The sequence below is a fragment of the Bombus vosnesenskii genome, unplaced genomic scaffold (genome assembly GCF_011952255.1).
Source record: "Bombus vosnesenskii isolate JDL3184/JDL3185 unplaced genomic scaffold, Bvos_JDL3184-5_v1.1 scf7180000013417, whole genome shotgun sequence".
Classification (NCBI taxonomy): domain Eukaryota; kingdom Metazoa; phylum Arthropoda; class Insecta; order Hymenoptera; family Apidae; genus Bombus; species Bombus vosnesenskii.
Genome location: NW_022883036.1, coordinates 355,749 through 371,033, shown reverse-complemented (window position 1 = coordinate 371,033; position 15,285 = coordinate 355,749). Strand labels below are relative to the sequence as shown.

Below are 15,285 nucleotides of genomic sequence, written 5' to 3'. Positions count from 1 at the left end.
TATTCAAAATGAATTAGATATTTATAAATGTAAAAAATAAAATTAAAAATGTAAACTGTATTTTTCTCATTAGTTTTATGTTTATTCAATTTTATATAATTTTCATTTTAATAATTTATGAACTTTGTTGACTTAGATAGTAACCCGTTCTAAACTAACGTACGTGTGCAGCTTCCTGCCGACGCGACGCGAACTTTATTAGAAAGATTTGTGAGTGTGATTGGAAAAAAGGGATGACAAGCTGCTGCAACAGGATCGACAAAAAGCACTTGAGGAAAGCTTCTTTTCGTGGACAAGTAAGTTGAATACAATCACGTAACATACATAATATGGTTATAAATCGGTGTAAAGTAGAAAATATTGATATATATATATATCGATCAAAGAGTAGAATATACCATGATCCTTGTTGCAAGTGCGACGCCAATGATTCCTACTTTGTTTTGTAATATATGGCTTTCTTGTTCAAACAACGAGTAATTTGATATTTGATATTTATACAAAATATACAGAGCTATACGTAATATTAATGTATCTTTTTGAAATGTGATATTACAGCATAGTACTGAAGTTGAAAATTTTTAACATATGCATACTTCGGAGAATGCGTACATACATATATATTATGTATGTGTATGATTTACGATCGAAATCTTTATATGTACATGAATATCGATTATGTTTTTAAGAATCTTGTTCTATATGTAGCCATTTGATCTTTTCCGATACTTGATTCGTTATTTCAATGCACCCGGGAATCCTTTTGTATCGAAACATGTCTCGGTAACAATAAGTACATATAGTCGAGATTCGAGATCGTACCGTTCATTCACAACGATATGTAAATATGGCGTAAAATGGCTGCACTCATAAAAACGAATAGAAGCCATATTGAAAAATATTCCGTTACTCTAAATAACAAGATAATGTATCTTCTAGAAATATTAGAGTTTAGAATAGATTAACAGAGTATTTCGATATTTTAAATCCATATGTAAAAAATATAAAATAAGATTCAAAAGTAACATGTGATTATACGAAAGAAAATTTAGACCAAACACTTCTGTAATTATTTTTATTTCTTCTTTTTTTATAATGAGACGAGTGAACAAAGAACCAATTGTACGATACACACTGTACAGTAAGCAGATAACAATATTTACAAACGTCTGAAAGATTTTAGCAGGTTGACTCTTCTGTCGTTAATTGTATTTGCTGCTCAGTTTTTTGTTATACCGAAAAGAATAATATGCACATTAAATTAATAATATTTTTCCTCTCGAAATAATTGATGAAGAGTTCGTACGTGTACGATAGAGACGTATTTTAGCCAAGTTATTTAAAAGAGACATTTTGAAGATTATTTATTAACATTAGTATTTTCAAGATCCCATCAATCGTAATGTAATTATAAATATATTCTATCATTTTCCAATTATATGCCTCTCTTTCTGTACAATATTTATATTTGCGATTGATATAACATAACTCGATATTTAACGCCCCTGGAAAATTGCACTCGACAATTAGGTATAAAAACGATGTAAAATGTTTTGTTCGGACAGTATGTGTGTATATGTATTTTTTCACGATTCAATCTGAATGTGGCTTTCGAAGGTGTTTTGTAATTTGATATACCAAGTTTATACGGAAAATCATAGGCGTCAGTTACGTAGAAACCATATTCCTAGATCCTAGATTATCTTTGGTATGCAAGAATAGTGAGAACAATAAGTTTTTATTTTAAGGCCGTTGATTTAAAGTTTTCTAACTAGATTGGTTAAAAAGTGTACGATAAAAAATGTGATTAAATTTAGCTATATCTCTGATAATTTGATATCTCTTTCCTTCTATGTTTGGCATAAACTTATTAACCAATAATAAGTTCATACAGGGAAGTGGTGATAGTATACATACGTCTGTATGTATACGTGTATCCGTACATTTATACATTAGATGCATAAATTTATGTTGTATCATATCAGACATAAACAACAACTTTCTTTTTCCTCTTCATTTTCAATCTAATAGTTAAATTAAAATTATTATACTGTACCGTGATTGCACGGTTTAGTACGTTATCCTTAAATTTCGTCAACTTGGAGCACACTGAAATGTGCGTTAAGGAATAATCATATTTTGTGCTTACTGACATTTTCATACATGTTAAGATGACAAATGTTTCTTTCGTAGTTAGTTTCTCGGAGAGTGTAAAAAGTAGTAGAATACGTGAGAGTAGGTTAAATATTACAATATGTTTAGCTTGAATTATAAGGTGAGGAGCATAGAAATAGTATAACAAAATATATGAAATATTTATAAAACAGCTGCTTTCATTGACATTTGTGAAATTATGATATAATAAATACAAATATCGTACTTTACACGTTTTATCTCTATGACGTAATATATTCGAACGATTATTTTAGAAAACATTGGTATTGCATCATTGTTTGTGCGCTCAAGGAATGAGAATGTAAGTAGGTTAAACGATTGATCATCTTATGTTTCAATTCTTATATTCGTTGAAATCAAATTGTAGATACTGATTCGTGGGTGCCCGATATCATAAGTAGACGAATAATTTTTTGATGTTTCACAAATGACGATGAAAGATGAACGAATACAATTGTTGTGCATGGCCAAAGCCGTGCCTTATCACATATTTTTAATAGCGATATAATATTTACATTGAATTTGTTCAAGAAATACTTACAATTGGATACATCTCCCGCGTAATAATCTCGTATGATACATTAATTTTAAAATTAATCATTTGAATAACCTCCTTCATTAATGTACTTGTCTTACCTACCTTGAAATCAACATCTTTACTGCGATGATAAATACTACTTTACAATAACTACTGTCTAATTTGGACGTCAGCGGATACATCGAAATTTGTTGTGCATATTATTGCTACGCTAAAGTTTAAAACTTCGTTCTCCCCGATAGATCTTAAAGTCTTTTGAAGCGAAGACTTTGCGATATTGAACGTTGAACGTTCTGCTCACATATGTGAAAGTGAAAACACGAATGCTCTTAAGTAATACGTTTTGCTGATTTATTTACAGCAAAATTACTGCAAGAGAACATCTTTAAATAAACGACATAGTTTCTGCTAACTAGGTATAATCAATCACAGCGACACGTATGCGTCTGGAATGACAGAAGCAAAAATTTTCTATAAAACAAAGTATATTTCCAATATTTTATATCGTTATCCGAATTTTAAACATTCTCGATAATAATATAGGAATTAGATAAAAAATACCTTTTCAAAATATCTTTTAGATCATGAAAAAATGTACCAACGATTCACTTCGCATACGATATATTTTTTAGATTAAAATTTATGATTGTACACGTATTCATTCCATTCTAGAGATTCGGATCAGACGATGAGATGTCGAGTCCCTAAATAAATGTAAATGTCTCTCGGATGAGCAAGGTTATAGATAGATATACTCGTACGTGTATTTATAGCTTATCAATGCTGGCGATCCTCTCATTTTTCTCTCTTTGGACATGTTTCGTGTCGTAAAAAATTCTTATATCATTGCTATACTATACAGAAATTTATTCAATTATCGTAGGATTGTTTTTGGGATGAAGACAATGTCGATCGTTCGTTGCTAACTATCGATTGAATTCAAGTATTCCAATTCGTAAAAAAATGACCAAACTGTTGATTCTAGATTTCATAGGAGTCGAAATACAGGTGATAAAAAATGAACGAATTTGAACACTTAAAATGAGTGGTTTTGCTTCTCGTTGCTCTATTTTAGTCATGAAATTTGTCTTTTGCTCTTGTCTCGTGTACAAACATTTTGCCTTCTTGGGTTACATGTTCTTCTAAGGCTTATAACCCTGATATGTTTCTGGAAACGTTCAGCTATCAAAAGGATCGAATTTCAACGATCGAGACTCAGGAAGTCGGCGCAAAGTGCTAAACGCTGGATACAAAGACGCGTTCTCGGCATCGCCGGCACTAAATCTGTGCGATAACTTGTTCTCGCGATCCCACGTAGAGTTTGTTGGTTTATATAAACGAGGAATGTGTCGATCTCCATGATTATTACCGTAAACGAAATCAGCGTTTCCTGAAACAATAACTTTCCTGTATATTACAACTTTTCAAAAGATTACAATCTAAAAATTCAACTCTACAGTTCTTGTCGCTTATTCGTTGCAATTGTATTCCTTCTAATCACAACGACGAAAAGTTCGATATTGTAAGAATACCCGTAGAATTCATATTTTAAGCGTTTGCACATTTTTCGATAATAAGTGAAAAAAGAAATCAAATTCGAATGGTTACCTTGTGCGAGAGACGGTGATTGCGGCGGTGTCCCGACAATAGGCGACAAGGGCTCGTATGGCGGTGGCGGAGGAGAAGATGGCGATGGTGTAGGAGACGGTGGTTGTCTCAAAAGAGTATCCGGATCGAGTTCGAGGATCCTTAGAACTCGTTGAGGATTTGCTCGAATCCAGGACTCGAACAGATCCACAGGCCAGTCGGTTTGCGTGGATGCATCTGACATTCTTCTAGGTGGGTCCCAACATATAGCATCGGGCGGATGAGACGAACTTCTCGCCAAAACGCCACTCCCACGACTCGCGGGCGTTGGCAAATTTGGATTACTTTGAGGCGAACACGCTAATATTTGCAGAGCTTGAATGGCGTTCCTCACCTATTTTTATACGAAACAATCGGGAACGTTAGACCAGTTGAGAGTGGAACGAACGTTTACCGCAATATTTACCTCGTAACTCAACGTGGCAACGTCTTGGTGTAACGTAGAAAATTGTGTGTCGAGTCTCTCCACCGATCCTCGAATATGTTCCTCCATTGATTCTTGAGCGATTACCTGAGCCGCTCTGCCTCTTACTAGAACTCCTCTTCCGGTTCTTCTTGCTTCTCTATAGTCATCCCTATTATACGATGTAGGGTATTTGAAGAATTTCTTAAGAGTGAAAAAATATGGTGAAATCTCACCTGAACTTGGCATGTCTAGGACTCGTCGTATGTAAAGGCGATTTATTTGGTGGTGACAAAGGTGAAGTCTCCCCTTCGTCAGGCACATTTTCGTCGTCTTCGCTAATCGATGGTAACGTTAACGATGGTCCGTTCATATCTGACTCTTGCTAAAGGTAGATAATTAAGAAACATTCGTATGAATCTTTGTTTGTTTTTACTCTTATTATTTCATGCTGTCAATATGAATATCGGATTTCAGAACCTTCATGGAAACAGAGCTTATAAAACGGTAGTATACGTAATGTTTGTTTCAGTCGATAATTTGCGATTAATCTGTACATTTTGATATTTTACTGTTACAAGAAACGTATGGAAATGTCCAGATAGTTTTGAGCGGTATTTATTATACAAGTAGATTTATAGGTTGATTTTTTCAGAAAGCTCTTCAATTACCGACACTCTGATATTAAATATTAATAGTTACCTCAGCTTCGTATCCCTCTCGTATATTGTAAGTGAGATCATGTTGTATATCATTTGCAAATTCATGCTGATACTCGGGATACAGTCGAAGTACCTCGACTAATCCATGCATATTTATGCATTTCAAATCACAATAAGTCAACGCTTTAACGTCACAACTTGATTTGACTACTACGTCCGCGGCTCCTCCGCCACCTGCTCCACCACCGTTACTGCCGTGTTGCAGATGAACGTTTATGTCACAACCTACTAGATCGCCTTTACCTTTAAACGAAATCAAACACCGTGTGAGATTTCGATCCTCGTTTTTCGAATATAATCAAAACTACGAACACTGTGATATCGTACCTAAAATCGCGACGACCATGTTGTTTTGCACAACTTCCATCGAGCCGTTGCATAAATAATATATGTACGAGAGTGCATCTCCTTTGTGAATTAAAAATTCGCCGGGGGCACAAAAATTATTTTTAATGCGAAGAGAAAGCAGTTTGAGACAACCCTGAGAAGCAGCTTCGAATATCGGTAAATTTAATATTTCGCGATGTAAATGCATCGAAACGTCACCCCGGAGTTCCTCGGGAAATTGTTTCAAGGTCTAAAAGCAGTAAGTTTCGCGTAATCGTGACTAATCGTGAATTACAATACATTTGGCAATTTTCTATGATACAGCGTAATCGAAAGGCTCATAATAAAAATCTCTTGTCAGATTTTTCGATCTTTTAGATAACAGAGATCGAGATACACTGCATGGACATTACAACAGATCGTTAGAGTATTCTTTTGGTTCCCTGGAAAAGAAGAAACGCGAACAAGAATCTTTTTCTTTATAAGCCTTTGAATTATAGCGTTTACGTGGTTTACCTCGTGTATATCGATACCGTGATTTAAAGACCACATAGTTTGGAAATAGTCTTGCATTCGCTGTTTCAGTTCTTCGGGGATCTGATGCAATACGAAAAAATCCTTGAGATCCCGCAGTTTTGTTTGGTATAGCGATCTTCTAGAGTAAATTCTTTGAATAATCGCTGTCACGTTACCAAACACGACGGCATGCATCAGAGCTGTAGCATACACGATATGTACAATGTGGAAACATTTTCTATCGTAAGTTTTCCATTCAATGTTTATTCCGTATTAATTAATATTATTTCCCCCTAATACACGTGTATGCAAATTCTTATATCGATTAAATACGCAACTAATAATACTTGGTTAATTAACTTGAATGATTAATTGATAATCCTTACGGAATAATATATAACATATTGATCAATGATGATTACTGACCACCAATGAGCATCGTACAAATGGAGAAGAACTTTTCGGAGAATGTATTGGCCGACACATTTCCAAATCCTACCGATGTTAAACTACTGCATGTAAAGTACAACGCTGTGATGTAACTTTCCGCGTGCGTTACGTTCTCCACGGAGATTTTCAGCCTTTCTGCCAGTGTGTGAATCCAGCCTGTAAAATGCGTCCGATCAAAGTCGATTCGAATGTCAGTAGTTCATTCTCTATCAAATAGATCTATAATTGTCGCGTTGATGTAATTGCCTTGTATGTTCTCTTTGAGTTTTTTAATCGGATATTATTCATTTACGCGAACGGATTAAACAGTAGTGTATTAAACAGTGGTATTACGAGAGTATGCCTAGAGGCAAACGTCTGCAGTTAAGTTATGCGATACACTTTCCCGTAAGAGAAAAGTTTGTAGACCAATACGAATACAGTTTCAACTTTCTCCGGGCATCGGTTCCATCTAGAACGCAGTGTTGTCCAAAACAAAATTCCTTGAATCGAATCATGCAAGATCAATCTGTATATCTAAATATGTAGACGCAATAATAGTTAATTCTTAATTCTTGCGTAGGCAATTAAACCGTTCACGCATGATGAATATCCCATTACGATGTATCAGATATATTAGATAAGTATCGACGATTCGACTTTCGTACATTTCCAAAACTTCCTATTTCTTCTTCTTGGAATTCTATCAAATATTATTTTAAACGATTCGAGCGGTAAAATACTCGACGTTACAACGTTGCCCTGCTATGGAGGCATCTTTGGAAAATTCTGATCATTTCACAAAATTGCAATAAAATTTAATAGTGTATTAAAAAGATCAATAATGCAGTTATTAGAGAGTGTAATAAACGTGACCCGGGAAAGGAGCAATTGTTTTATAAAGCACTATCGTTCGCAGCGTTGATGGTTAAAGTTATAAAAAGTTACGTCTGCTAACGACGAATTGATTTTTTAACAAACCCCGCCTGCTAGCTTGGGTGAAATAGAATTCCACGCTAGAGTCGCTCGCTCGTGTTACTCGCACATTTCTGGCGCAGTAATGCGATAAACGGAACCTTATCTTATTTATGTAAAATATACAGATCCACGACGTACTAAAAACCGTATGAAAACGCGAAAAAGCTGTCATAAATGCCGAATACCGTATGTGTTTGTGCAAGAAGCACGTAAATAAATTTGAAATTTTAATATTTAAAGTTTTATGCGCGAATTTTTATTTGTTAGACGCGAATTGACGCAAAAAGGTGGAAAGAATAATTTCTAAAGCAATTTCGCAATATTCGTATTGATTTTCATGAGAATATGTATAAAATTGTTAAGGAAAATTTACAACTACCTTTTTGCGCGAATATTCTTTTGTCCATATAAATGTTAAAGAGGAAGGGATTATATCTCGACTCGTAGATATTCAAGCGTTTCATTGAACTTAACTTCAACTGTAAAAGTTTCGTGAATTTGCGTCTTATAAAAATGATATTATTATATGAAGATCGAACTTACCGAGATCCCAATCATCGTCGTTTCTCAACCTTTCTTTTTCCGCGATAACGAACCAAATGCAAGCCAACCAATGTGCCACCAAGATGAAAAAAAGCATTAACATCGTCAGAATGACGGCACTGTACTGCGAATATCTATCCATCTTTTGAAGTAACCGCGCGAGCCTTAATAATCTTGTCAGCTTTACTAAATGAATGTTACCATGTCCCGATTCCTATGATAAAAGATACGCTATTAATAAACATGAAATACGTTAATCGAAGTATTTAGATCGATGATATTAGTTGTAATTCGTTTCGATATTAAATATGTACATACTAATTTATCGAAAAAATAGTATTGTAGCAAATCGATGTTGGATTTCCATATGTTAAATATCCGCTTTGATAATAACTGACGTTAATTACGTATTCTTGTACATACGTTATAGACTCACGACGACTAGATTGTACCATTCATGTCGAGATATGTCGTTCGATTCAAGCTGATATGTGGCCGTGTTCCGGAGAGAACGCGAAGCTTGGAATCGGTATGTCGTTCAATTTAATAATACGCGGACCTTCCCTAAATGAACTTCATTCATAACTCGTTTTCAAATGTACAAATAGCGTATCGTACACGTGTCTTCCTTACATTTCTCAACAGGACATCCAGAGATTTTGAGTTAGAAAGGAAACTTTATTATTCGCAATCGAGATACGGATTTTACAAGGCAATTTTAAATTAACTTGCAGCGTGCAACACGGGTATGTTAGTACGCGTAGTATAAAAGTTTCAGGGTCGAGCTATCTAAATAGTTTGAAATAGTTACGGATTACTCACCTCGCCGCTGTAAACGTCAGAAGCATAGAGAAAATCAAAAGGCAAAGCAGCGACAAGATCGACGAAAAACCAACCCTTTAAATAGTTTACGGCTATACTTTTGCTGTTGCTGACAACTTCACCTTTCCTGCTTACGTACGTTGTTCTAAAGTTTAGAATGATATCTGCGGAAAGATGTGTGATTTTAACTATTGTTTTCAATGTTTAACTATTACTTTCGTTTTCGATAATTCTAATTGAAGATCGGAGGAGGAAAATTCGATAAAAGGGTGAAAATCACGCGTTTAACTTTAAAATGAAATAGACAGACGATTGTGGTAACACGAAATTGCTCGACGATGTACCGAATCTTAAAACTGTTGCTCTGTAAAAAATGTAAAACGTGACCTATCGTCTTTCTCTCTTGTACTTTTTAATTAATTCTAATCCTACAAAGTTTGATCATACCACAGAATAGAAATTTTAGCGAGTAGAAACATCGAACCTCTGTTTGTGTTTTGATCAAAGAGACAAAGTACTCTCGCGATCCCTTCCCTTCCCTTATTGAGTTTCTCGACGCGAAAATGCAGCGCGTTAAGGAACTTTATTTCCGCAGGATGAACTGCTTTTAATCTCGTTAGCAAACAGGATTTCTATCTCAACATTCGCTCATCATACTTATCTACGAATTGGCTAAACGAGCGCAAGTAATTTCATATTAAATTATGCATACGAATACTAGGTTTTCGAATACAGATAAATTGGATGAGAGGAACGATACGGTTCGACTGATAAAATCCTCCTTTCACAGGATGTTTTAACTTTCTCTACGTAAAATTCATCAGTATATTTTTCTAGATATGAAATACGAAAATTTTATTATAACGTGAACGTAACATAATACGGTTTTTTAATCGACTGGACGTTCTGAGAAAATCAGGTTGGACAAGTTTAAACTGCCCTATATTGTACTCACAAATAAAATTATGATTTCTATCCTCGAAGAGATACGATCTCGTCGAACACCAGTGAAGAGTTCTTACTTTGGACATCGTTATTCGATATTCGCTTTGAATATAAATCAATTCAGTGTTTGTAGAAGCGAATGTCGCATTACTTGCGAAAACTGACTCAAGGGGAATTCGCTGCATCACGAAAATTGAAATAAAACCAATATTACTAGCGCGGTAACAGAACTTCTTGTTTTCTTTTGTATATTGGTCTTATATGAATAAATAAACAAATATATCGAGATTAAATTAAATTTCTCTGCATTCGCGCGAAGAAAATTGCACTGAATGGAGCTAGTAGTTGAAACCAACGATTGTAATACAGGTATAAAGCGGATTGGAAACAGGGAAGCGAGGAATCGTTGCTTTCGAACTTAACGAGCTTCTCGAATTACCGATTGGATGTGAAGAGTACCATTCGCGTTCCTTTTTGGCTGAATTACTTTAAAAGCATCGCCAATCGATATATCGAACTGTCTCTGATTAGTGATTTTAGGCTGATTACGATAAAGGTCTGTTCTCTCCTCGGTCCTTCAATATTTTAAATCAGTCCCGAATGAGACAAATAAGTTGGAGAAATGATACCCACCGGTTATAAAGAGCGCTTCGACGACAACGTCGCTAACCATCGTAGGCCTATCGATGTTAATGAAACTCGCATTAAAAGGGACGACGATCGCCACGTAAAACGTGGCAAGGAGTATTAACCAGTCCCAGCAAGACTTAAAGCCACCGTAATGGCTTAGGATGAACTGAGATTTTTTGATTCCCGTCGTTTTGTATTCTGGCAAAGGTGGTGCAGTGGAATGCAGAAGGTTCTATAATAATAGTACATGATACGTGAAAGCTTTCTGTGGCAGGTAAATATTCAGATATTTTTATGAATCGCTAAATACGAATGCAAATATAGACGTAAATGTTTCCAAGGTAAATGAAATGGTTCAAGCTGTTCTTAGAAGTGATTAAAACTGGAATGGCAGCACTTACATTATTCAATTTAATTTTGTGCTTATTGTCCTGTTTGTAATGGCCTGATAATTGATAAAGGACGGCGCGACTCCTTCTTCTGCCATAATTAGCTGGAGGCGCTTCTGGATCGAGACCGCCATTTGCATCTGAAATATAATTGTACCATCGCCGTATATACTTTACCCTTTGTACAGTTTAAAACTGTACGCTGTATGCAATCAAGGAGCTCGACGAAGAATGTATATTTATATTTAATTATTTATATGTAAGCGATAACGTCGTATCGGTTAACACTTTTTTTCCTTTGATCTACGATAATTTTTTTTGTCGGGAAAAAATAGCGTACACCGTAAAAATATCTCCCATTCCTATGGGATACGTACATACGTAGCTTTTCTAGGTCAATTTTGTAAATGACTAACACGTGCAATGCCATTACGCGTAAATTCTACAAGAAAAGCAAACTATTGGAAGCTTCTGATTTGTGCTCTTTGGTGTCTTTGCTCTCATAATAATCGTTGCATTAGGTATTTACGTGCAGCGTGTAGCGTGATCGCGGTGTAAGAAGCACGAAACGTTAGATACGTTGAAAAAGTATGTACATTGGGAACGTTTAATCCATACCCGATGTATGGTCCGTGCTCGGATACTTTGGAATGCAATTCATCAGTCACGTCGATCGAAATGCATTCCAGAGAAAATCGTTTCGTCAGACTGGGTTCAGCAGCGAAGCTTGGGCTAGAACTCACCACTATCGTGCAACTCACACAGCTGAAGGTTCTTCGTGTGGGTGATATCCTTATGCGAAGCCAGAAACAGAACGACGTCGCCCTTTTCATTTTTGATCGGAACAATATCGAGCAGACAGTCGAATGGACTTCCTGCAATCAAAGTCGCATTCTAAATCTCGATTAAAACGTCGATCATCTGAAATTTATAAGCAAAAACGCTTTTTCTTTCTGTTTTCTCTCTTTCCCTTTCTTTTTTAATTCTAGCTATGAATTTTTCATTTCTACTGTCAATGATTCGAACGCAAAAAGCCAATAGTAAAACTCGTATCGGAAACATAGACAGGTGGTGTTGTACAAACACGATAGAACCGATTTGATCCAATCGATTATCTTGATTAAATGTATTCTGCTGCACCTGTGTTATTTTTGCATGCATTTACATCGTACCATTGTGACCAGTAACGTTAAATCGCACTTTTTCACCATTATTATAAATCATATGATTATTTCATGTAGCAACATTGATATTAAATCTCGGCGAATACAATTCACGAGATAGTATTTTTACATTTTATTAAAATATATTTACATGAATAATTTTATGAATCTTTTAGTAAATTTTTCATTAAATGAATTACAATCTATACGTTTGCTTATGTATTGTACCATCGTTGAAAAATCAAGTACAGTGCGAAGATTTTTACGATGAAAAATTTCAGTAATAACTTCGAAAAATAATTTCAATGTAATTAAATAATAAATTATTGGGGCGTTAAAACGAATCTATTCATGCGTAATATGTCATATTTAGTGAAACCTGGTTTTGCCAGGATATTCCACAAATTGGTTTCTAAGGGATCAATTTGAATTACCATTAATTAGGAGAGTTATCTCCATTCTGTAACCAAATGTTAGATTGCTAAACGTTGGTAATCACTCAATTCCTTGCTTGGCAAATCGAATGTCTGTGATTGAAATGGATCGTTTTCTAACGCGGAAGAAAGAACGAATGAAGCTTACCGGTCTTTTTATAGAATACGACTTCCATCTTCAGCTCTGTTTTGCTCTCGAGGCTCTTGTCGATCATCGCTCTTTCCTCTTCTTTCGTTTCCGGGCCATAGAGAAACTTGCAAGCGCAACCCTTTTGCATGATTTGCGCTCGCGCGAATCCTGTCAGCTCGCAGAAACCGTCAGAGCAATAAACGATCGGGTAGAGCGACGGAACCTGTGCATTTCCCAGCACAAAGTTGCTGTCTGCGAACAAAGGCGAATATTCCATTAAAGCAAACAACTACAATAACGTGGTTTCTATTTAATCTTTTCGACATAACTATCTATTTATTCTCGAGTTTTCATTATAAACTACATACGTCGAGCGTATACAGTAGGTCAGTAAAGTATTCGTTTACGAATACATCATGTGCATCATAAGAAATATTTTATAAATTTTACTGCTACTGCTACAGCGAGATTCGAAGACGAAAATCGGGTAACGGTTGCTCGAAAAAAGAAAAAAGAAAATATTAGTTAAACGTAATGATAAGTCATAGATAACGTATAAATCTATGTGACTGTCGTCGTCGAACTTTGCGATGTTCGAGCCGAAACAATTTTAAATCGCAGTTCGTTCGCTACCCGTGGCGAAGTTGCACAAGACGCGTATAAATAGAGGTCTCTCCATGATCGTGAACATTATCTTTTTGAATACAAGGATTATCGGGTCGCAGCATTAAATCGAGCATTTGTTACTAATGGCGCACGGTATTAGTAAAAAAGAAAGTTTTAATCTCAGAATGCGCGAATCTGCAAAAGCTTTTATGCAAATAAAAGGTACAAGATATTTGGACCAAGAATATATTTCGCATAAAATTGTGACGAGTATGCGATACACAGCAGCACTTCTGGCAAAAATATGTTTGCAAGCAAACAATAATTTCAGTTATATTGTCAGAAAAACTTGTACTTATTTATATCGTATCCTTTATTGTATGTGTTTGTTGTTATTTCCCGTTAGCGAGAACATGGATCTTGCCAATTAACTTTCAATACATCGCGTCTATTTTTTCGATTACTCTTTATTTCGCAATTTCGTCATATTGAAAAAGAAAAATCGAAAAAGGAAAGAGAAGTCTGATTGAACTGTCGATTAGCTTTAAATAAGCACAAAGAAGTAAGTGATACGTGTGTTTACGTCGAATTTGTTGGTGGAAACAATTCGACGAAAGTTATAGTACTATATTACTACTGTAGTACTATATAGTACTATATTACTACTGTAGTACTATATAGTACTATATTACTACTGTAGTACTATATAGTACTATATTGCGTATGTTATACGAAACATTTAGAAATTTTACTTGCACTTTAACAAGGTGAAATTATCATAATCACATTGACAAAGTTTCAAACAAATACAAAGATGTATACAAAGGTTACAAAATATTTATTGTAGATATATTTCGTAGAGATCACGATACGTATATATGTTTGCAATAAATATCTCGTAATCTCTATGTGGATTTTCAGATTGAGTTTAAATGTTATCGATATAATTACGACGAATTGATTACGATGCCAATGAAGTCTCAAAATGTTTCATATAGCACACATATTAGTACACGTGTAGATACGTAATCGTTCAAATATTTTCGCCACACTACGTTCTTCCGGAATACAATTATTGAAATTGAGGAAAGTAAACAAGATTTCGATGATTACGTGAACGCAATGCACGTCTGCATCATATGGTGGTTCATTGGTTAATAGCTTTGTCAACGTCACTGACGTCACGCATAATTTCTTTCAGGGTAACGACGGTGCTATTTTTAATTTTACGCTCACCCCTGAAACACTTTCATCTTCCCACAGCCTTTTGTGAGACTTCAACTCCCGACGCTTCCTTGTTTCTTCAAAATAAAATCAATGACTGTCTGTTTATCAAAGGGGTTCGGTCCAATTTCATCTTCTTGCAATTATCATTAATTCCTCGACGAGTGTTTTTAAGTTTGGATTTTTAATTAAAGTATACTGGTGAATTACTCGAGATAAATGCATGGACAGAAACTTTTTTTTTTTTCGGTGAACGATCACGTCTAAACAATCTCGCGCAATTTTTTAACGGATCATGGTGATTGACGATTAAGCCACCCTTTATACAGCGTGGAAAATAGTGATTGTCACATGTTCGGTAGGGAGTTCAGTTACGAAGGGTTGTAAGATAAAAATATGATTTAGGGGTAAAGTTTAAATATTAATTTATTTTAATTTGCTTATCATCTTTTCTTATTCGCATCGTGTTCTTTATCTTTGATTTCGTTTGGATTTAATTCTGCTGCAGTCGAGTTTTCATGTCTGAACGTCGTTCTCGTTTCACCGTATAAAAAGATTTCTAACGATTTAAGAGAATTTTCCATATAAAATTAAGATTAAATTCTCTTGAATTCGTCCGCAGCTTTTTATACCTAAGACATTTTTTAACCATAGAACTCAGGAT

The 15,285-nt window shown here is 35.1% G+C and overlaps 1 protein-coding gene across 4 annotated transcripts in view; it reads right to left on the bottom strand.

Annotated features, from left to right (window-relative positions):
* Positions 1-1,061: 1,061 nt before the first annotated feature.
* The window catches only part of LOC117237975 (potassium voltage-gated channel subfamily H member 8), a 29,069-nt gene continuing 14,845 nt past the window's right edge, over positions 1,062-15,285 (bottom strand). The window contains exons 3-16 of one of the 4 annotated variants that reach the window (XM_033502446.1): positions 12,810-13,043; positions 11,808-11,939; positions 11,077-11,204; positions 10,679-10,907; positions 9,101-9,264; positions 8,279-8,492; positions 6,755-6,934; positions 6,329-6,528; positions 5,813-6,062; positions 5,466-5,728; positions 5,000-5,148; positions 4,767-4,935; positions 4,322-4,694; positions 1,062-4,103 (exon numbers count right to left, since the gene is read on the bottom strand). In XM_033502446.1, the coding sequence (XP_033358337.1) occupies positions 3,892-4,103; positions 4,322-4,694; positions 4,767-4,935; positions 5,000-5,148; positions 5,466-5,728; positions 5,813-6,062; positions 6,329-6,528; positions 6,755-6,934; positions 8,279-8,492; positions 9,101-9,264; positions 10,679-10,907; positions 11,077-11,204; positions 11,808-11,939; positions 12,810-13,043 (2,897 nt within the window). In that variant the 3' untranslated portion in view covers positions 1,062-3,891. Of the gene's footprint in view, positions 4,104-4,321; positions 4,695-4,766; positions 4,936-4,999; positions 5,149-5,465; positions 5,729-5,812; positions 6,063-6,328; positions 6,529-6,754; positions 6,935-8,278; positions 8,493-9,100; positions 9,265-10,678; positions 10,908-11,076; positions 11,205-11,682; positions 11,940-12,809; positions 13,044-15,285 lie in introns of those variants that run through there. The other 3 variants (XM_033502447.1, XM_033502448.1, XM_033502449.1) reach the window with 3 other exon arrangements.